The 23,860-nt window shown below is 47.1% G+C and overlaps 1 protein-coding gene across 6 annotated transcripts in view; it reads right to left on the bottom strand.

Moving 5' to 3' along the window:
- Positions 1 to 23,860, bottom strand: part of SMARCA2 (SWI/SNF related, matrix associated, actin dependent regulator of chromatin, subfamily a, member 2) — a 216,339-nt gene that overhangs the window by 52,494 nt on the left and 139,985 nt on the right. For all 6 annotated transcript variants that reach the window (XM_023539439.2, XM_064290573.1, XM_064290571.1 and 3 more), the window contains exon 27: positions 16,646 to 16,864. In XM_023539439.2, the coding sequence (XP_023395207.2) occupies positions 16,646 to 16,864 (219 nt within the window). The remainder of the gene's footprint in view (positions 1 to 16,645; positions 16,865 to 23,860) is intronic.

Below are 23,860 nucleotides of genomic sequence, written 5' to 3'. Positions count from 1 at the left end.
TGGCAAGTCCTGAAAATTCTATGGGGACGAACTTGAAGCATTCAGTCCTGGGTGGGAGTGTGCCAGGTGGTAAGGAAACACTAGCTACGTAACAGAAACCACTCCATCCAGTCGATTCCGACCGTGACGACCCCATGTGTTAGTAACTGCCCCGTGGGCTTTTCTTGACTGTAATCTTTATAGAAGCCAGGCCTTTCTTCCATGGTGCTGCTGGGTAAGTTCAAACCACCAAACTTTCAGTAGTCGAATGCAAATTGTGTCACCCAAGGACCTTCAAGGAAGTTGAAAAACCATCTTTAAAAGAGAAAGGGCTACCACTACTGAGTGTTCTGATCAGGAACATAATAGAGAAATCTGGATAAAAAGGGACAGAAATATGAAACGGAACTACCAAATTCTTAAAGAATCCAGACCTACTGGACCTATTGATTCTGGAGGGGTCCCCGAGACCATGGTCCTGAGTTGGTCTTCAAACCTTGAATTGAAACTGTCCCCTGAAGCCACCTTTAAACTAAGCAACAGTTTAGCCCAGAGAGTAAAGATTGTCATTCTTGAGCACTGTGTTACTTAAAAAAAAAAAAAGTATAGGATCAAAGAGTCAACAGCTACATTAACGTGCAGATGGGAAGGTTGCGGGGTGGGGGTGCAGGGAGATTAAGTCAATGGAAACGAAACAACCAGAACAGAAATAATGAGAATGTTGACACAATGTGAAAAATATAACCAACGTCACTGGTCATTATGTCTAGAATCCGTGGAATGGGAGCAGGTTTTGCTGTGTATATTTTCACCAAAAATAAAATTTAAAAGAAAAAAAAAAAGAGGGAGAGAGAAGGAAAAACAGACTGTGAAGCTTGAGATGGAGACACCGAAGCCCTGTTTCAGGAGGGCAGGAGCTGCTGTTTCAGTGTGGGAAGGTGTGCGCCCCTACCCAGCCCTTCACGTTTCTTTAAAAATAAAATAAAAAAAAAGTCGGTGCCAGCCCAGGAGAGCCATAGCACCACCGAGACTCATCTCTGCCTTACTCTGTGGCTGCTCCTGGCTCCAAGCGCCCAGTAAACAGGGTGTTCTTAACACTGAATGTGTTAAGGACAAGCAACTACCACTAACAACAGGCTGGGACAAGCTGGGAGTCCTGGGCTGGTATTTACGGAAATGACTACAGAAGAACTGAGCCTCACAACAAGTTAAAAATAATTCTGGACGTAATGGTACCCGAATAAGCCCTGTTTGCGATTTTGCTTGGCTCTCTCTCCAGCCTGGAGAGATGAAGGTCAAGGAGATTCTGGCTGATTCTCTTTTTCTTTTATTCTTCTGTATTTCTCATTATGCTTTTATGACGAAGAAAAATGTCTCCAAGTAAACTGTGTTTTAAACTTTACAGGGAGGGGAAGGAAAAAAAAAAAAAAGATACTGACGGCCAGGTGATTCAGGTAATGATTATAACAATGCAGAAAGATGCAGCTAATGGAACAGTCAGTCGTTAGATTCACTGAACACAAGATAAAATGGAGGAAAATAAAATTATGCATCAGCGAACCCTCTGCAGTAAAACCTGGCGAAAGCCGGAAACGGTGGAAGGTGGAGACCTGTCAGGGAAGGAAAAGAATGACAGGGTAGGAGACTGGGACGTGCTCTCGTCCCCACCCCACCCCAGGCCCCCTTCACAAAGACTCCAACACACAGACGAGGAAACTGGAGGTGAAGCGATGTAGCCAAGATGTCACGCTGCAGGACAATGACAGCTCTGGAACAGAACCCCCAAATCCTGATGCCTGAGTCAGTTTTCCTCCCCTTAAGTTATCAGAGGCAACTGTGGACGACGGGAAGAAAAGAAAATCTGGCAGCCTCCATAAAGCTGCAGCTTTGGGGATGATGTCATTTTAAATAATGCTTGGGAAAATATTCTACAGGGAGCAAGTGGAAAATCTTCTAAGGTCCAGCATCAGCCATTGTGAACACACTTTCTGCAAGGGGCCACGAGCACAGTGACCCTAAGTGCTGTCTTTCAGCAGCAGTGGCAGACCAACCAAACTTCTGCCTAAAGCTAAGTCTCACAGTCTCATCCAGTTTTTTCCCCTCGGTTCTGACAATCCAATATTCTTCAACAGAAGATAAAAAAAGGAAGCCCTCTGAAAGGTATTCGGCATGGTGATTAAAGCCAGCGTTCTCTGTGGGGAACTTTCTTGGTGAGAGCTAAAACTGAAAACCCAATTCATTGAGTTCTTTTTATTGTCGTTTAATTTTGAGTTAGACATATTAATCCAGTGTTTGCTGAAAAAGGAGATGAGGGTTTGAGCTAAAAGACAGCTGTTGGAAACTCGGTGAGAATTTTTGAGGAATATCTGGGTTGAAGCAATGGTTGTAGCTTTTTAAGGCATGTTTAAATAATCATTAATGTGCTCAGGAGTTAGGATGGAGCCTTCAAATTCTTGAAGAGCTCAAAAGTGCTATTATACCAAAATTGCACGCCTTTAGAATTCCTTTAGGTAAGAAATCTTTACGAGAAGACACAGATCGCTAGAATCTAGTGGGAAAGAATGCTAACAATTTCTGCCTTGACCCACATTAACCAAGAAAACACACTATTTAACCAACTTTGCCAACCAAATCTCCCCTCCCAGCCCTCACTTCTGGCTGTTCATTCACAACCTATTTACTCACAAACAGTCATTGAGCGCTCACTATGAGCGATGCCGCTCCAGGTGCTGAGATACATGGTGGGCAAGACAGGTAAGGGCCCTGGCTTTCTTGGGGCTTAATACCGTACTTTTATGCAAATAACGCGCATAGTATACGTTTTTTGCCAACCATGCAAAGTCACCCCCCGACGTATTATTTTCATAAGCATGCTACGTCAATTTTTTTTTTTTTTTTTTTAACATGTTGCTGACTTCGATTTCTATTTCTGATCAGGCGGAAACTTCACTTAAGGTAGGTGTTATCGACTTAAAGCAAAATAGAACCAAACACATGGTTTCGATGATTTGCTTTCTGATAGCTAGCGGACTACCAAACTCAAACCATGACTTCTCTACCATGGCTTATACCTTTCTTATACGATTATGATCAAAAGTAAAATTTTCCAACTGTTTTTACACACATAAGCAGGAGATTAAAGAAAATGAACAGAAATAATTTATCTGTAATAAGGGAGGACGGATGAATGAGGCGGAAATTCACTTCTGAGACTATCAGGAGCCATGTGTGGTACATGCGTGGGCCCGCTATGCCAGGAATGTTTTACTTAATTTCATCATTTCTGCGCATTATATTTACATGGCCACATTATTTGGGAAAGATACAGTACTAGTGGAAGGAGCCCTGGTGGTGCAGTGCTTAAAGCACTCAGCTGCGCATCGAAAGGTCGGCGGTTCAAACCCACCAGTTGCTCCACGGGAGAAGGTGTGGCAGTCTTTTTCGATAAAGATTACAGTCTTGGAGACCCTATGGGGCAGTTCTACTCTGTCTCATAGGGTTGCTACAAGTTGGAACTGAGTCGAGGGCAACAGGTTTGGTTTTTTGGTTCTAATTCTAGCGTTAAGGACACAAGGAGAAAGACTTCAGAGAGTGGTAGGTGTCATGAAGAAAATGTACCTAGTTATGTGATAGTGCAGGGACAGTGATGGTTCAGCGGTAGAATTCTCGCCTTCCATGACCCAGGTGGGATTCACAGCCAATGGACCTCACGTGCAGCCACCACCCGTCTGTCAGTACAGGCTTGCACACTGCTGTGATGCTGAACAGGTTTCAGCAGAGCTTTCAGGCTAAGATGGACTAGGAAGAAAGGCCTGGCAATCCACTTTGGAAAGTCATCCAGTGAAAACCCTACGGAGCACAAGAGTCAGATCTGAAGCGATCCCGGGGATGGCACAGGACTGGGCAGTGTGCTGTTTCACTGTGTATGGGGTCGTCACAGTAAGGGCTGACGAGATGGCAAGTGACAACAACGGCAGCAATGTGACGGGGCAGGAGCTGGCCATTTCAGCTAGGGTGGTCGGGGTGGTCTCCCTGGGGAGGACCGTTAGACAGGGGCAGGAGCTGGCCATTTCAGCTAGGGTGGTCTCCCTGGGGAGGACCGTTAGACAGGGGCAGGAACTGGCCATTTCAGCTAGGGTGGTCTCCCTGGGGAGGACCGTTAGACAGGGGCAGGAACTGGCCATTTCAGCTAGGGTGGTCTCCCTGGGGAGGACCGTTAGACAGGGGCAGGAACTGGCCATTTCAGCTAGGGTAGTTGGGGTGGTCTCCCTGGGAGGATCATTAGACAGGGGCAGGAGCTGGCCATTTCAGCTAGGGTGGTCAGGGTGGTCTCCCTGGGGAGGACTGTTAGACAGGGGCAGGAGCTGGCCATTTCAGCTAGGGTGGTCGGGGTGGTCTCCCTGGGGAGGACGGTTAGACAGGGGCAGGAGCTGGCCATTTCAGCTAGGGTGGTCGGGGTGGTCTCCCTGGGGAGGACTGTTAGACAGGGACAGGAGCTGGCCTTTTCAGCTAAGGTGGTCAGGGTGGTCTCCCTGGGGAGGACCCTTAGACAGGGGCAGGAGCTGGCCATTTCAGCTAGGGTGGTCTCTCTGCGGAGGACCCTCAGACAAGGGCAGGAGCTGGCCATTTCAGCTAGGGTGGTCAGGGTGGTCTCCCTGGGGAAGACCATTAGACAGGGGCAGGAGCTGGCCATTTCAGCTAGGGTGGTCAGGGTAGTCTCTCTGGGGAGGATCATTAGAAGGAGAACCTCAACGGCCACGTGAAGAGGAGGGTTTGTGCCTCCCCAGACGGGTAATAGCTACTTGGAAGCTTATTCGCGGACCAGAATGAGCCAGTGCTGCTCCGACAGCAAGGGGAGGAGACAAGACCCCAGGGCGGGTGGAGGCCAGATGACCTCAGCCTTATTGTTGTTGTTAGCGGCCATTGGGTGGATCCTGACTCACGGCCACCCCGCGTGTGCAAAGTAGAATGGCTCCACAGGGTTTTCAAGGCTGTGACCTTTCGGAAACAGATCGCCAGGCCTGCCTTCTGAGGCGCCTCTGGGTGGGTTCGAACTGCCAACCTTTTGGCTGGTAGTCGAGCGCCTGCTTAACCTTTTGTGCCCACCAGGGTGTCCATGAACTTGGCCTTACAGACCAAGTCAAACCCAAAACCAAAGCCATTGCCGTGGGTGGATTCTGACTCTATAGGACAGAGAAGAACCGTCCCATACGGTTTCCAAGGAGCGGCTGGTGGATTTGAACTGCTGACCTTTTTTGGTTAGCAGCCATTGTAGCCCTCAACCACTGCACCACCAGGGCCCCAAAGACCAAGTATTTGGGCTTCATTACCCTGGCAATGGGAAGCCTCTGGAGGGTTCTATGCAGGGCCGATCCCAGCTGATATCTGTTTTGGAACAGTCCCCCAACCTTGACCTCCCTAGGTCTAGCTGACCTGTTGTGAGCATACAGAAAAATCTTCCAGGATGCCAGAAATCTGCAAACGTCCCATGCTCCAGCTCCTTATTATCTTGGCCCCTGAATCTCTTGTTCTTTTGTAAAAGGTTTGGGGCCAAGCAGGGCAGGTACAAGACAGATGAGCACAGGTATGTTGCTGAAGGAGAGGCCTGAGCCTCCCTGCAGCCAACAGAGATGGCCCCTTCGGCTTCTGTGTCTGGGGGCCAAGGGGTGGCTCCCCCTTACCTGCTGGGACAGCCGGAGGTTGGCGGGGAGGGTAACTTGTAAATAACACCCCTAGGGCAATGACGCTCCAACTCCTGCAGAAACTGGTATCAGTGCTGTTGAAACTGCTGATTTCCTGAACAGTTAACAACAAACCATCGAGGGCAAATTCATCTATTTCCATCGCTATTAACTCACATCTGTGTGCACTTGGAGCATGGCTCTTGACAAGTTCTTCCAGGTGGCTAACTGTGCAATATCGTCTTTAACAGCATCTCAGACCTGACTCTTAATTGCACTAACAAGGCGGACCAGCCACGACAGGAAGGAACGGAAACATGCCGATGACTGCCCTTTCCCAGGGCCAAGCACAGCGTGTGGCTTCGTGCTAATCAATGTTCAATAAATGTGTGCCGAATTGTATCGGCTTTTACCAGCCTGCACCCATGTGCCCGCTGACAAGAAAGGGATGGTCGTTACTGAAGCCACCCACAGTGAAAGCAGCTCTGGGAGCTTTGGGAGATTACCCTTCCTTAGGAGGAAAGAGGGAACCCTGGTGGCATAGTGGTTAAGAGCTACGGCTGCTAACCAAAAGGTCTGCAGTTCGAATCTACCAGATGCTCCTTGGAAACTCTATGGGGCAGTTCTACTCTGTCCTATAGGGTCGCTATGAGTCGGAATTGACTCGACGGCAGTGGGTTTGGTTTTTTTGGTTTAGGAAGAAGGAACCTTGCAAACCAGAGATGGGGCACCTGAATCCCCGAGAGTGAGGGACCTGCCCGAGATCCCATCCCTAGCTGGAAGCAGAGCCAGGCCCAGCGCTGCTGGCTCCTGATCACAAGCCTCAAAACTCTTCCCCTTCGGCCAGCCTCTTCCTGCGGGAATGGAGGGTTACATAGACGACTGGAGTAAGGACAGATGATGTCGGGGTCGGCAGATCTTTGGCCAGATCCCATAACTTCCTCAGCAAGTAAACATATCACACCCCCTTTAATTCTGTTAGCCACCACCTGTCTGTCAGGTTGTCGCACTGTGGTGCCTTGTGTGTTGCTGTGGTGCTAGAAGCTATGCCGCCAGTATTTCAAATACCAACAGGGTCACCTATGGTGGACAGGTTTCAGCGAAACTTCCAGACTATAAAAGACTAGGAAGAAAGGCCTGGTGATCTATGTCAGAAATTGGGGAGGGGGGACCTATGGATCACAACAGAATATTGTTTAATATAGAGCTGGAAGATGAGCCCCTAGGATGGAAAGCACTCAGAGTACACAGTGGCTGCAACAATGGACTTGAGTGTGCTAACGATAGTGAAGATGGTACAGGGCTGGGCAACATTTCCTTTTGTTGAACATGGGGTCACCATGAATTGGAGCCAACTCGATGGCAACTAACAACAACAATTCCATTAACTGAGTGAGGAAAACCAAACCAAACCTGTTGCCACTGAGTCGGTTCCAACATACAGCAACCCCATAGGATAGAGTAGAACTGCCCCATAGCGTTTCCAAGGGACGGCTGGTGGATTCGAACTGCCGACCTTCTGGTTAGCAGCCGAGCTCTTAACCACTGCGCCAGTAGAACTCCACTCCATCTAACCCACTGCCATCAAGTCGATACTGTGAATTTATTTGGGCTCGTTAGCATCTGCAGGCCAGAGCCAGGAATTTCTCACGGTTACTCTTAATGATCGAGTTTGATTTCAGACCTGAATCCGAAATTCAAAGGATAAAACTTGAGACCAGAAACTCCAGGTATTTCAAAACATCAGAGTTCTAAATATCAATCAAAACAAGTCTCTCATTTCCCAACCTATAATACCTGTTTTAGTCGGCCCTCTGACGACTGTTCTGGTAAATTTACCCCACGAATTCTGACGAAAGGGAGCACGCTGAAGTCCAAACGCTCTGAAAGCAATTTTGTCAATAGATTTGAGAGTAAAATTGTAGACATTTATCAAAATTCTTTGTTCATTGTCAGAGATTTCTCCAGACCAGTTCACAACTCTTCCCACCGTTAATCAGTTCAATACTCCCTAAAGAGCCTGGAATTTGGCAAAACCCAAATCTGTATTCTAGGACTTTAGCTCTCCCTTGTGTATAAAAAAGGAAATGCAGCTTGGCAGAAAATCCTGCCCTAGCAAATCCGGTGACCCGATTTTAAAAGCTCAAATGCCATTTAATAATAGAAAAAAAAGCCAAAAAAAAAGCCAGTTTGTTCAAGTCTTCTTAGATCTTCAAGCAAGAAGCAAGGGAAGGCTATTTAAAGCAAGAAAACAAGAGCAGCAAGATATTAAAAGTATTATGCACACTGTCCTAAAATAAAGGATACAAAAAAAAAAAAAATCTTGCCAGCAGAAAATAAATTATTTTAGGAGAAAAGAACATTTCGTAGACTCGCTGACGCTCCCAGTTGGGCTTATAGCTGAGCAGCTGATTCTGCCCCCTTCCTCTGGCTTCAGGCCGCCTTATGCTGAATCCTGAGAGAAGACACATTCTCCTGTCCCAAGGGTTTCTAGAGGGAGAAACGTCTGCAGCCTACCGCTGCGTAGATGCAAGGACGTACTTTGTTATTTCTCACCGTGTATTTCAACAGGATTTCAAATGTTTTGTTGAAAACCCTAACTTCTTCCCTGGGACTAACTCCTCTGTAGAGAGTAGCCTGGGGAGGGAGGGAAAGGAGGGTCACTCAGCGATCTGATCTGATATTTGCCTCCTGCTGTGATGTGGCTTCTTAAGACCCAAGGATAAGTTCCACTGGGAGGTCTCACGTTTTACTTTACCTTTACATATTATTTTTGTTGTTGTTGTTGTGTGCTGTTGAGTTGATTCCCACTCACTGTAACCCCGTGTGACAGAGTAGAACGACCCCATAGAGTTGTAACCCCGTGTGACAGAGTAGAACGGCCCCATAGAGTTGTAACCCCGTGTGACAGAGCAGAACGGCCCCATAGAGTTTCACAGGCTGTAATCTTTACGAAGCAGGTCACCAGGTCTTTCTCCTGAGGAGCTGCTGGATGGGTTCAAAGCACCCACCTTTCGGTTAGCAGCTCAGTGTTTAACTGTTGTGCCACTGGGGCTCCTTGACTAGTATGTCCAGTGATTATAGACACTGGCTGAGTCTATGAACGGATGAACACACTACAGTTTACTTACACCGCCATCTAATTGATTCTGTCTCATAGTGACCCTATAGGACAGAACAGAACTGCCCCACAGGGTTTCCAAGGCTGTCATCTTTACAGAAGCAGACTGCCTAGGGAACCCTATGGGGCACTTCTACTTTGTCTTGTACAGTGGCTATGAGTTGGAATTGACTCGAAGGAATGAATTTGGGTTTTTTTTTTTTTTTTTTAAATCTGTTCGGAAGCAGATCACCAGATATTTTTTCCCGTGGAGCCACTGGGTGGGTTCGAACCACCAGCCTTCTGGTTAGCAGCTAAGTGCTTAACCATTGCATCACCAGAGATTCTCTATTACGTATTTTATTATTACATATTTTCAAGGCCTATTGGTTTTCTCCATTTTGAGCTTTGGGAAGGGGAGACCCCCAAAATCCTTTTAGTTGTCAGAGGGAAGTAGTGGTTCAGTGGTAGAATTACCACCTTCCATGCCGGGGGCCTAGGTTCGATTCCCAGCCAGTGTACCCCTCCCGTCTGTCAGTGGAGGCCTGCATGTTGCTAGGATACTGAACAGGTGTCAGCAAAGCTTCCACACTAAGACAGACTAGGAAGAAAGGCCTGGTGATCTTGTTCCAAAAATCAGCTAATGAAAGCCCTATGGATCATAACACTCCAATCTGCAACCGATTGTGGGGTGAAGCAGGACCAGACACTGTTTCATTCTGTTGTGTATGGGATCACCATGAGTCGGGCGCCGACTTGAAGGCAGCTAACAACAACAACAACCAACAACAATGGGGGATCCCAGTCAGGCTCAAGCTCTTGTCTGGTGACAGACTGGTCAAGGAAAAAGAGGGTGTTCTGCCATTCCTTCAGGTTCCTCTTGAATCCCACGGCTTCTAAAGCTAGCTGTATCCCTCACTAGATCTCAAGATCGGAGGGCGTGAGTCCAACCGCCGTCATTTACGCAGCGTTCGGTGGGGCCCTACTGCACAGGGCATTACAAAACACACAGCTATCCTCCTTTACCATCCCTGGTGGTGCAAACGGTTAATGAGCTTGGCTGCTAGCCAAAAGGTTGGAAGTTCAAGCCCAGCCAGAGGCACCTTGGAAAAAAGGACTGGCGATCTACTTCCGCAAAATCAGCACTGTAAACCCTGAGGAGCACAGTTTTGCTCTGACACACATGGAGTTGCCATGAGTCAGAGCTGACTCAAGGGCAGCTGATTACTGGTTTACCTTCCTTCACGGCCAGAAGCTCGGGCAGCACCCCTAAAGAAGCACACACATGGGTACACCATGATGCCACAGCAGGGGGATATCACCGTAGAAAGGTAACACCAGCAGTTAACAGGGGCCTTTTCAAATCACGTAGTTTGGAGACACATCAGATCTACCGTGAGACAAAGGCATCCTCTCCAAAGTTCATTTCCTCCATGAGGCTGGTGATTAAATATTATACAGAGCACACACTTCAGATTGCATTCCAATTATCTCCAAGTGCTGGGGGGCAAGAAACCACTCACTCAGCAATTAGATAAAGTCGAGGGTATCACCGAAGGCTTTGCAGAAGGAGAAGATTCTGAAGTTGGCAGAAGGAGCAAAGGAACAGGAAAAAGAAAAAACCAGACCTCCCGGAAAGCACCCTCCAGGCCCACTTTTTACCTTTACAGGTACCCCAATTGCATGGAGCCCCCACCTTAACAGCAATGGCTGCATTATGATGCTAGAAACATCACGGCCAGTGCACATGGGGCTGAAGTTAAACTGAGAAATCCTGGCTGGCTGGGTTATGTGAAGTCTCCCAGTTTAGAGAGACGGAGTACCTGCTTTCACACAGAAAGAAACGAAGGTATTTTTTCCCAAGAAAGTATCAAAATGAGCCAGTTTTTGTGGGTACACAAGCACACACCTACATATAAAACCCTGTTGCTGTTGAGTGGCCTGACTCATGACGACCCCATGTGGTACAGAGTACAACTGCTCCACAGGGTTTTCTTGGCTGAAAGCAGATCCCCGGGACTTTCTTCTGCAGCAGTGCTGGGTGGGTTCAACCAGCCAACCTTTCGGTTAGTATCTGAATGCAAGCTGTTAGCATCGTTACCACCTTGGGCACACCACAGGAAAGTTACAAAATAGTAACGGAGATCAAATTCTTAAACCCACATTAATGCCTGTTTCATATCTTCTAGAGGCCAGCCCCTATTCAGGAAGCAACCCACGGCCTTGAGGAAGATTACCCAGTCGCCATGGAGGTGACTCTGACTCACGTCAGCCCTGTGAGTGTCCGAGCAAAACTGTGCTCCACTGGGTTTTCAACGGCTGATTTTTCAGAAGCAGATGGCCAGGCCTTTCTTCCCATGCACCGCTGAGTGGACTCAAACCTCCAACCTCTCGGTTAGCAGCTGAGTACATTAACCTTTTTCCCCACCCAGCGAATAGGATTAAGATCGCTAAAGACAAATGCAAATACAAAAAAGACAAGTAAACGTCTTTGACTTCCAAACAGCCTAAATTTTCCGACAACAGCCTAAATCGGGCTTTGTGGAAAAAGAAACAAGTTTAATCAGTTCCAAGGGCTCTTCGCTCTGACACACGTAGGGGTCACCATGAGTCAGAGTCCACTAACAGTAACTGACGAGTTGGTTAGTTAAGCCTAAAACCAAACCCATTGCCGTCCAGTGGATTCCGACTGATGGTGACCCCACAGGACAGAGTAGGACTGCCCCATAGGGTTTCCAAGGAGCAAGTGGTGGATTCGAACTGTCGAACTTTTGGTTAGCAGCCGAGCTGTTAACCATTGCGCCATAAAGACATTGTGTGACTCTCAGTACACTGAACTCCCAGGAGCCACGGGCAGCCACAGGTCTCTGGTGGATTTTTTAGCGCTCAGTGCCGCCCAGGGGAAGTTTCTGGGAGACAGGTACTTTTTACAGGTGCAGTGTCCAACGAGGTGGTCTCTCGCCACATGTGGCTACTGAGCGCTTGCAATGTGGCTAGTGCAACGAGGAACGAAATGTTTTAATTTTATTTCACTGTAACTCACATAAGGAGCTCTGGTGGAGCAGTGGTTAAGTGCTCAGTTGCTAACTGAAAGATCAGCGGCTTGAACCCACCAGCTATTCCATGGGAAAAAGATGGGGCAGTCTGCTTCTGTAAAGACTGCAGGCCTAGAAACTCTGGGGGGCAGTTCTACCCTATCTTGTAGGGTCGCTATGAGTTAGAATCAACTCAACGGCACCTAACAGCAGTGACCGTGACCTTGGTCTGTACTCTTACTAATCCCAAAACAAAGCAAATCAGATGCCGTTAAGTCGATTGTGACTCAAAGCAACCCTATAGGTCAGAGTAGAACTCTCCCATAGGATTTCCAAGGCTGTAAATCTTTTCAGAAACAGACTGCCACATCTTTCTCCCACGGAGCAGCTCACGGGCTCAAACTGCTGACCCTTCAGTTCGCAGCCACCAGAGCTCCTTTCTTACTAATCAGTCCAGCGCAATTTCAGTTTCGCGATCTAAAGGCACTTACTATTTGCAAACAGAAGTCCTAAGCTCTAACAAGATGTAGATCCAGTTTACCAGCAAATTAAGAAAGTGGGCATGCTGTTAACCACCAAGAATACTGGGCAATTGGGTTTGAGTTGGACAGAAGAATACCAAAGGAAGGTGACAGTGCAGTGGTGTGATGGTGAATTTCATGTGCCATCCTGGCTAGGCTATGGTTCCCAGTGGTTTGGCCAAACACTAGTCTAGTTGCTGTCATACAGTACTTACATGTGACTAGATCAGTTGACCCTAAGCAGAGCAGACTATCTTCCATAGTTCAATATGATGTGATATGATGTGATGTAATCATCTTCCATAATGCAATCTAAAGTAACATAACCATCAACAGGCTGGGTCCTAAACCTAATCACTTATGGGTCATAAAAAGACCAGAACGGACAGACAGACAGACACACATACGCACGGGAAGACAGTTGCTATGGGAGGATTATCTACCAGCCAAGGAACCAAGAAATACCCAGGGCTATCGACAAGGACTCTAGTGTTGCTATGAGTTGGGGTCAACTGGAGGGCAAGGGGTTTATCAACAAGGAAGGAATTGACACCACCAAGACCCTGCTGATTTGGACTTGGCCTCCAGAACCGTGAGAACATAAATTTCTGTTCTTTTAATAAGCCGACTTTGTGGTATATGTCACAGCAGCACTAGGTAGCTAAGATGGGTGGAAAGTACAATTGGCATTTATTTGGCAAGGTATCAAAGAGGAGGTGGCAACCGAGTAGGGCCTTGAAGGATGAGAGAACATCAAAAGAAAAAGACGGGTAGGGGAAGTTCATTCCAGAGTGGACATCAGTCCTCCAATATTTCATCCAGAGGGCTGTGATGCTAAAGATGGAAAAAATGTCCTGCGGCCCACCCCAGGAAATGGAACAGCGGCCAGTGAGGGGCAGCTACAGGGAAAGAGAAGGAGGAGCTAACGGTCAGGGCTGACTCCACTCTGGAGGAGGGACCAGGAAGACAAGCAGGAGGTATGCTTCTTTTTAGGGAGGGGCACTCTCTTGGCATGGGTGCTGCCAAAAAAAAAAAAAGACCATTCCCGTTGAGTCAACTCTGACTCATAGCGACCCTACAGGACTGAGTGGTACTGCCCCACAGGGTTTCCAAGGAGGGGCTGGTGGATTCGAACTGCCGACCTTTTGGTTAGCAGCCAACCTCTTAACCACTGCGCCACAGAAATATAACTTAAGCAGGAATGGGAGCTGCTCCACCGGCTCCCTGCCAGCTCGGGATTCCATGCATCCGGAGGCCCTGCCAAGCGGGTTTTGCACACCACCACCAGGGAAGAGAGGAATTCTGTGAGTTCTGCTGCAGTACTTCTTACGCGCCGGTCCCTGCCAAAGTCCCTATCAAGGCCCTGTGGGCTGCTTTTGCTCAACTTGCTTAACTACACGCACATAGGACACGGCACTTCGCACTCTGGCCTGTGCGATGCCCTTGAATATCTTGTTATTATCAAAAGAGTTTAATAGACTTATATTAGGCAGGATTGCTGCTGGTGAAAAAGAAGAACACTAGACGGTAAACATTTTTAACGCTTAGGCCACGGGGTGTTCTGTGTTAATTGCACGGCCTGGTTAACAGCAAGCTACTAGTTCATGCCAAATATGGGCATATCGTTTTCAAATGATTAGATTATAAAGGATATATTACACTAAAGCGGGGCTGAAAACAGGCGCATCTTCTTAGATGAGTTACAATCTTCCTCCCAGGCACCTTAGGGTTAAAATTACAAACATCAATTTTCCAGTATCATTTTGTAAAGCAAACTAGTTTCCTACCATTTTTGCAGTGTATGTTATATTGCTGTTGCGTCCCATTGAGTCGATTCCGACTCATAGCGACCCTCCAGGATAGAGTGGAACCACCCCACAGGGTTTCCAAGCCTGTAATCTTTATGGAGGCAGGCTTCCAGGTCTTTCTCCCACAGAGCTGCTAGGTGGGTTTGAACCGCTGACCTCTTGGTTAGCAACAGAGCCCCTAACCACTGTACCACCAGAGCTCCTGGCTTACGTTATAGGAAATCTTCCAGATACAGCAAAGATGGAAACGTGACCCTAACACTACGGGCAAATTAGTAACTTTCCACTTTCCTCTTAGAAAGTTATACTTTATTTTCACAGACATTCGCTGAGTCTTGTTATGTGCACGGTACCGTGCTAATCATTAGAGAGGTAAACTGAATGAGAAAGAGAAAAAAAATGAGCTACCTTAAACTTGAAAATATCCTAAGATTCGTAATATGACTTTTCTTAAGAGCATTTTCCAGTGGTAATAAAAAAGGATAAATTCAGCTACACTCCTGCCCAATAAACAGGATGATTTTCTTTGTCGTCTCTGGAGATAGGAGATCTGTAAAGACTGACTTTAAAATGCTGGCCTAGATCACTGACTCGTCTCCCGTAACAAGACTCCTAGTGCTTAAATTTGCTGCTTAAACTAAAGAGGAAAGGGGGAACAGAATTTTCCTGAGCTCGGAAATGAATATTAAACAAACAAAAAACTCTTTACATTATAGAAGGGATCTTAATGATAAAACTCCCACCTCAGAAGAGCGAAACAAAGGAAATCTATACAACTGCACTGTGAGGCCACGGACATTATTTGACGGTCACACAACTGCACACAAGATACATGCTGAACACAAGTGTTCCATCATAAATATGAAGGACGCTGTTGTCAGCCTCTCTTCAGAACACTGCAGGCTTCTGTCATTTTGGAATTCAAGTCACGTCCCTCTCATCACACACCATCCTGAGAAAATCACATCTCGAGTGGTGCCAAGGCTGGTCTTCCTTTGCTATTCAGTCTCCAAAGACTTCCCAGTGCCTTTTTCTACCCACCTACCCACTGACAGCCTGGGCCCTAAAACGCCCGTCTTACACAGCCTGGGAATTGTATTCCCTTTTGATAAAATGAACAACTCACAGTAACAGCCTCTATTTTGTTTGGTTTTCACCCAATTCCATTTGCTGTTCCCCGAACAGCTCTCTGGACCCTGTCTGGAGCACGTGGCCAGGGCAGTTCTGCCAGTATAGGTACCCAGGCTCCTCCCGGTAGTGGAAAGTAGAGCTGACCCTTCACATGAAAGCGCTCTGCTGGCCTCAACGTTCACACCAGCGCCTTCTGGGAGCGCTTGGACATGGCTGTGCTCCCCTCCCCACATTCTGAGATTTCAGCCCTGAGTCAAAGTCCGAAATCATCATTTCCCAAAGGGAAAGCGTTACAGGACCACCCTTCCGAGCGTCAGGGACTCGAGTCCCAGGCTCCAGCTTGCGCTGGTAATGGACAGATCAGATCAGGCTGGAAGCAGGCATACAAATGCATGGGCACTCATGGATTCTGTTATTTCTAGCTGGCACAGTGAGTCCCACAGTGGCACAAGTGGCACTAACCGAGAGGCTGGAGGTTCAAGTCTACCCAGAGATACCTCGGAAAAAAGGCCTTCCAAAAACCCATCCATTGAAAACCCTAAGGAGCACAGCTCTACTCTGCAACACGTGGGGTTGCCATGAGTCAGAATTGACTTGATGGCAAGTAGTTTGGGTTTTTATGGGTGGTGCAAATGGTGAAGCGCTCAACTACTAATTGAAAGGTTGGAGGTTCGAACCCACCCAGAAGCGTCTTGGAAGACAGGCCTGGCGATCCATTTCTGAAAGGTCGCAGCCTTGAAAGCCCTACGGGGCAGTTCCATAGGAATCGCCACGAGTCGGAATCGACTTGACAGCAACTGGTTTGGTTTGTGTGTGCATGGTCCCTGCGTGGCCACTTAACCTCCCTGGGCCTCAACGTCTCTGTCTGGAAAACCAACTGAGGACAAGGTCACCTTCCAACTCTAATGTTCTATGGATCTACAAAATCATGCAGCTAGGGTTCACTGCTGTCCCCCAAACTATCCGCAGACCTTGGAAAAGTAAAGGCCCCAATCAAAGACCACGAAATGAGAGGGCATTATTCAAGAAATCTCTAAGGCACCGTCCACATTTTGGCTCTAAGCTTGAGAGAGCAAAGCATGACCAGGCAATTGGTCATAAAACATCAGTGGGTCTCACGGCTCTAATAAAGCTGCGCTTCCAATAGCAGATTGTGCTCTAGCAGAAGAAATAAAATAAAATAAAATGAAATAAAATAATTCTCTGTTACATTTTTTCTAGCATTGCCCTGAAACGTAGAACGACTCCACCACCACAGCAGAATGACTTCATTTTCTAAAACTCCCCCTTTATCAGCCGCTCGCCCCCCTATGGATGCCAACGCCGTCTGCTTTCTCTGCGCCCACAAAACACATCTTTGAGAAAGAGCAGCTGGGAAAGTTGCACTTACCCTTAGCCACTGCTTCTCCGTGAGGGCGTCACTGTAGTCCACGTCCCGGCGCTGGCGAGACCCCCTGCCAAATATCTTCTCTTCCTCTTCTTCACAAGTCAGCCTCTCCACCTCGGCGTCATCTTTTATGATCCAGGAGGGCAGCTCGTCTTCCTCCATCAAGCGAGGTTTGCGCTTCGGGTTCCGCGCGTCCTCCCGGCGCCGGTCCATGTCCATACGCTGGGGACAGTAACAAAGGTGTCACCAGAGGGAAAAGGGAGGCTCTCTCTAGGGTAGCCCTACCGGCACATAAAAACTCACAAGTTACCCCAAAGGGCTGCAGGGTCCCTTTCATATCCTCCATCAACCAATCAACCAGTTGCCATCTAGTGGATTCTGACCCATGGTGACCCCATGGGTGTCAGAGTACAACGGTGCCCCACAGTGTTTCCAAAGGCTGATTTTTCAGAAGCAGATTGCCAGGCCTTCCTTGCGAGTGACTTCTGGGTGGGTTTGAACCAACCTTTCAGTTAGAAGTTGAGTGCCACCCAGGGACAACGTAGTCTCCATGGAGCCCCCCCATCCTGCTTGACTTGTTGTAGGTCATCCCTAAAGCTCAGTGGCCGGGCGGAAGATTTTGCAAGGCAAAATCCCTTCCTCTGTGCCTGTCTTTTGAAATTTATTTATTCATTTAAAAATATTCTTTTTAAGGATTCCTTTTTCTTCATGTTCACGTTGCACAAAGCTACTCCTTAAGAATAACCCATAAAAACCACTGCTGTCGAGTTGGTTCCGACTCATAGTGACCCTATAGGACAGAGTAGAACTGCCCCACAGAGTTTCCAAGGAATGCTTGGTGGATTTCAACTGCCGACATTTGGTTAGCAGCTGTGCACTTAAGCCCTGCGCCACCATGGCCAACTGACTCACAAAACCATTTATGTGCCCACACGTCCAACTGTGCGCGGCTATTCTGCAGAGCCAGGTAGGTCACTGATTTTTGTTGTCTTGATTGTTTCATTAAAAGAGTGAGTCTATTGATTAAAATAAAAATCAGGACAACAGCACTGCGAAGCTCCTAGATCAGGGGAAGGTTGATGACAAGGACCTCCCCCCAGAGCCGGTAGAGAGCGAAAGCCTTCCCCTGGAGCTGGCGCCCTGAATTCCGATTTCTAGCCTCCTAAAATGCGAAAGAATGTTAGAGCCGTCCACTTGTGGTATTTCTGTTACAGCAGCACTAGAGAACTAAGACACAGAGACAGAGAGGCCTCACAGGTAATCCTATCTCGACTGGTTAACGCATACGTGAAATGGCTTCCTCCCATGCCCTTCATATTAGGGATATCAGTAAAACGCTTCTTTTCCCAATTCCTGCTCTCTTTCTAAAATCCATTTCACTTATAAATAAGCTAAGGACCACACACTTGGCCTTGATCTATAACTACAAAATCCGATAGCTGAAAATGAGTAAATAAAACCTCCACCGAATCTCTACATACATGAAATAGATCACTAGTTGGATCTACCATCTCTTCAATCTAACAGAAAAAACCAAAATGAAACCTTTTGCCGTTGAGTTGATTCCGATTCCGACCCTATAGGACCGAGTAGAACTACCCCCATAGGGTTTCCAAGAAGCAGCTGGTGGATTTGAACCGCTGCCCTTTTGGTTAGCAGCCATAGCTCTTAACCACTACGCCACAAGGGTTCTATCCAACAGACCGTTATCTGAGAAATCATTACTTTTTCCCTCTTTCTTCGCTTCTACCGTATTGAAACAGGGATTGGATAGAATATTTTCCTAAAGGCTAAAATTGATAACAAAAGGTAGATGGAATATCTACTACACAACCCCAAACTTGACCTCTAAAGCTTAGTAAGAAAGTCCACAGTCCCTTAAACAGCTCAAACATTTTTGGAAACCGTGCTCTTCCCCAGATGAGGAAGGCTAGGGGTGAGGCGGTGTCCCATTGGCAGATAAATGTGGCGTCCAGCTCTGTCATGTGCTATAGTTAGCTCTGCGGGATGGATGTCCCTAATCCTGCCTTCTAATGCTCTGGTATCAGGAACAGGAGGCACTGAACCTTTGTAACCAGCCCCGAGAAAACCAAAAACCAAACCTGTTGCCACTGAGTGGATTCCAACTCATAGCAACCCTGCAGGGCAGAGTAGAACTGCCCCAGAGGGTTTCCAAGGCTGTAAATCTTTACGGAAGCAGGCTGCCACATCTTTCTCCCATGGAACAGCTGGTGGGTTTCAACTGCTGACCTTTCAGTTAGCAGCCAAAGGCTTTAGCCACTGTGCCACCCGGGCTCCTCAGCACCAAGAGACCTTGTTTCTAGCGAGTCTAAAGAGGGGCTTCATGAGAGAACCTTCTAATACTTACTAGATAGCTAACAGGAAAAAAGAAATGCTTTAATGCACGCTGCACTGAGAGGCGCAATCCTGCTACTTCCATTTTTGGTCACATGGCAAGCATCCCGTATGCTCGGGCCTGCAACATAACTTACATTTGGGTTTTCTTTGTTATGCTGACGAGGCAGTATTAGTGTAGAAATGTTTTGAGTCAATTTCTTTTAAGATATAAAAGGAACAGATTGAGAAGTAAGAACCAAGCAAGCAGAGATGGGGGAAGAGAGATGCCACACCACATGAAGAAACAAGAACCTTCCCCCAGAGCCCACAGAGAGGCAGAAAGCCTTCCCTTAGAGCCAGTGCCCTGCATTCGGACTTCTAGCTTTCTAAACTGTTTGAGAATGTAAGTTTCTGTTCGTTAAAGCCACCCATTTGTCTTATTTCCACTATAGTGCACTAGAGAGCTAAGATGAATACCAAACCAAACCAGTCGCTGTCGAGTCGATTCTGACTCATGGCAACCCATGTGTGTCAGAGTAGAACTGTCCTCCAGAAGGTTTTCAATGGCTAAATTTTCCAAAGTGGATTGCCAGGCCTTTCTTCCAAGGCACCTCTGGGTGGACTCAAACCTCTAACCTTTCAGTTAACAGCTGAGCGAGTCAACTGCTTACACCACCCACGTACTCCCCATTTTAATAAGATAAGCTTAAAATGCTAATGCCTGCTTCTCTCTCCAGAAATTCGTACCTGCAGACTACCAGTACAAAATCCTAAACTGACGTTCAAGAAAAAAAGTCAGGTTTATTAGTTACTACATGACTATGTTTGCTCTGAGGCCTGATTATGAACGTCATACTAACAAAAAAAATGATTTTTAAAAGTACCTCATAACCTCGTAAAGAATATGGCATTATTTAAAAGTTTAATGTTTGTATGTTGGTGTTATGGATTGAATTACGTCCCCCCAAAAAATGTGTTATCAACTTGGTTAGGCCATGATTCCCAGTATTGTGCGGTTGTCCTCCATTTTGTGATTGTAATTTTACGTTGAGAGGATTAGACGGGATTGTAACACCACCCTTACTCAGGTCACCTCCCTGATCCAAGGTAAAGGGAGTTTCCCTGGGGTGTGGCCTGTACCACCTTTTATCTCTCAAGAGATAAAAGGAGACAGAAGCAGAGAGTTGGGGACCTCATGCCACCAAGAAAGCAGCAACAGGAACAGAGTGTGTCCCTTGTACCCGGGGTCCTTGTGCCTGAGAAGCTCCTTGAACAGGGGGAAGAAGATTGAGGACAAGGACCTTCCTCCAGAGCCCACAGAGAGAGAAAGCCTTCCCCTGGAGCCAGCGCCCTGAATTTGGACTTGTAACCTACTAGACTGTGAGAAAATAAATTTTTCTTTGTTAAAGCCAGCTACTTGTGGTATTTCTGTTATGGTAGCACTAGATGACCAAGACAGTTGGCAAAACGTTTGAGACGTGCACCTTCAGCTGAGTTGAAGATAGTTTCAGGCAAATTCACAGTAGTCAGTATCGAAGATAGCTTTTTCGGAAGGCACATTTTTAGGACGGGAAAGCAAGAAGACATCTTTAAAAGAAAGGTTTTATTTTAAAGAGACTATTGACTTGATGTGTGTTGTTTAACTGCAGTGTCTACAATATCATATAAAATAATTATATTTTATATTATTTGTATATATATACACAGTATCTATAATATAAAACCAAATACCAAGTTTGTATTAATTTTATATAAGACCTAATTATTTTTTAATAATCATGGATAAAGAGTAGAAATATTCGAAATCCAAAGATGTAGTCAGCTTACATTCCACTCTTGTTTCTCACTAAACTTTTTATCAGTGTAGCTGGCACGGACTCCCATTTTCTCCCTGTCTTCTGGTGGAGGTGCTAACGAAGAGAGAATTGGCCAAAGACAGCCAGCAGATTAGAGGGAGGAGATTTAAAAATACAAAAGCAAACCAAACCGAGAGGAAAACCCCTAAAAATGAAACAAAAACAAACCAGAAGTCAGCCTTCAGTAAACAAGCAGAAAATTCACCAAGTCAAGATGCCTACAAAAAGGCATTTCCTAGCCAGCCTCACCTGTCAGGAGCCTGTTCTTCTTCACCTGGAATATTCATCCCCAAGGGAAAAGACGACTGTGCTTTGGGAAGGCATGCAATTTTTTCTGACACTTTCAATTCTTACAAATACCCAGCCCAACAGTAGGAAGGGAGAAGTATTCCCTTCCCCTCACTTAGGGGTTGCTGATGGAATGCTTCAGCTCTGGGACTAATCTAAGGTGCGCGCAGGCAGGCAGCTTATCCCCTCCGGGGTCTGGAGAGGGTCTGAGGTGCTGGCGATGCAGAGTTACTGCCCATCAGTGATCAGGAGCCTGGGACGCTGAGGGCCCCTTGCCTGGGCGTTTCCCCGTAATGCACATTTTAACAAGTATTCCTCAAGGAGAGAGTGTCTGTTTCCTAGGTGTATTCCTAACTTCCCTAAAAAAGAAAATAATCCATAAATGTAGTGACCAACGAGCACGAATTACAAAATTTAGGTTTAGGAACAAACACCCTCTGTTGACCACGCCTTCTTCTTCTTCCTCCCGCCTTTCTCTTCAAAATGGCTTTACTGGGTACGGTGGTTCATTTAGCCAAAACTGCCACCGTCCAGATGATTCTAATTCATGGTGACCCCATGTGTGACAAAGTAGAACTGTGCTCCATGGGGTTTTCTAGGCTGTGATTCCTACAGAAGCAGGTCATCAGGTCTTTCTTCTGCGGTATCATTGGGTGAGTTTGAACCACCAACCTTTCGGCTAGCAGTCGAGCACTTAACCGTTTGCATCACGCAGGGACCTACTGGATGAGTTCATTTAGGGGGAAAAAGTGCACGTAGTTGGTTAGGAGTTACCCCTATGGCTACCTATAAACTTCCAGAGAAGACTTCAGTGCCTTTGGTCTGGAATCACTATGTGTGGACACTGTGTTCCCTTGGCAAAATTGTAAAAACACTGGGAGCCCCCATCCAGCTGGAGCTCCATTCTCAAAAGCCTGTCTATGCTAAACGCCGGAGACTGCAAACCTGTGGGTCATATGTGGCCCGCGGTAGTGTTTTGTTTGGCCTGCAGTGTTACCTAGTCATCAAAAAACTGAATTTAGTTGCAAACATTTAGAAATCCAGAGACTGCGTATGAAAACCTCGATTTCCAACTTCTCTTGAAAAATTGGAATTTCTGGCAACACAGGTCTGGCAGCCTCTCTCGCAGCTCTGTCTTCCTTGGACGAAGCGTCTCCACCCCACCGCTGTCCACCCACACGTGTCCACTGCCTCACCATGCAGGCCTCAAGGTTGGAACCACAGCGATTCAATCCTCAAACACCTACTCTGTCCGACTTGCTGGCGGTCTTGTTAGTTGCCGTCAAGTCGATTCTGGCTCATGGTGACCCCTTGTGTGTGGAGTAGAACTGCTCCACAGGGTTTTTTTTTTTTACCTATAATCTTAACAGAAGCAGATTGCCAGAACTTTTCTTCCGTGGCGCTGCTGGGTGGATTTGAACTGACAACTTTTAGGTTAGTGGTTGGGCTTGAACCATTTGCACCACCCAGGGACCTTGGTTGAGATCTAAGGATCAAGTGCATTCAAATTTAGGACCCCTTATTTTGGGGTTGGGGTCCTGGTGGCACAGTGCTTAAAGTGCTTGGCTGCTAAGCGAAAAGTCAGTGACTTGAACCCACCAGTTGTTCCAGGGGAGAAAGACGTGGCAACCTGCTTCTGTAAAGATGACAGCCTTGGAAACCCTATGGGGTAGTTCTACTCTGTCCTACAGCGTCACTATGAGTCGGAATCGACTTGACAGCAATGGATTTGGTTTTAGGGTTATTTTGGGGTTCTGCAGCATTCGACCACCAGATCTACGGTTGACACTTATTCACTCACTCCGCAATCAGGCAAGACGTTATGAAGATCAAAATGATTGGCGGTACTGGAGGGAGGCTCTCAACTTTATACATCCTGATCCTGATCCACCCCAACGTCTCCACAAAGCCTGGAATTTGCAAATACCACCAATCATCCAATGAATGTTTATTAAGCCACTGCTATGTGCCAGGACCCGCCCTGAGCTTTCGGGATACAGCGGTGAACAAGGCAGCCACAGCGAACGCCTAGGAAATGCAGTCAGCGTTGCTCCCGAGAGCTGCTGTCCAGCCTCCCTCTCGGGCTAAGGAGCCTGCTCCAGGTACACACCGGCTCTGTGGCAGGCGGCGCACCTACGTCAAATCCAGCAACACTGCAGGTGGCTACGTATCACGGAGCATCAAGGTGGAAGCCATGGCTCTTTCACACCTACTCCGTACCTGTGAAATCCAACCAGTTCTGATCTTGAAATGACGGCTACAACTTTATACAAAAGGAGCCTTGGTGGCACAATGGTTCAGTGCTTGGCTGCTAACCAAAAGGTTGGCAGTTCAAACCCACCGGCCGCTCCGAGGGAGAATCATCCCGCGAAGATGAGCCTAGAAAACCCTACCCGACAGCTCTACTCTGTCATATGCGGTCACCCTGAATTGAGTTGACTCCATGGCACCCTACAGCAGCAACACCTTTATAAAAACCCCAAGGGTTTCTAGGTGCTTAAGCAGGCTCTCTTCGACAATCAGAAGAGCACAATTGTGTTGACATTGTTGTTGTCACCTCCCCCCCATTAAAAACAAAAACAAAAACAAAAGACCCCAAGCCTATGGCTATAATCTTTACAGCAAGCAGATTTTTGTCTATAATCTTTATGGAAGCAGATGACTAGGCCTTTCTTCTGTGGCACCATTGGGTGGGTTGGAACCGCCAACCTTTCAGGTAATAGTTGAGCGTGTACCC

The sequence above is a fragment of the Loxodonta africana genome, chromosome 9 (assembly GCF_030014295.1).
Source record: "Loxodonta africana isolate mLoxAfr1 chromosome 9, mLoxAfr1.hap2, whole genome shotgun sequence".
NCBI classification, from domain to species: Eukaryota; Metazoa; Chordata; class Mammalia; order Proboscidea; family Elephantidae; genus Loxodonta; species Loxodonta africana.
This window is presented reverse-complemented; position numbering and strand designations above follow the sequence as displayed.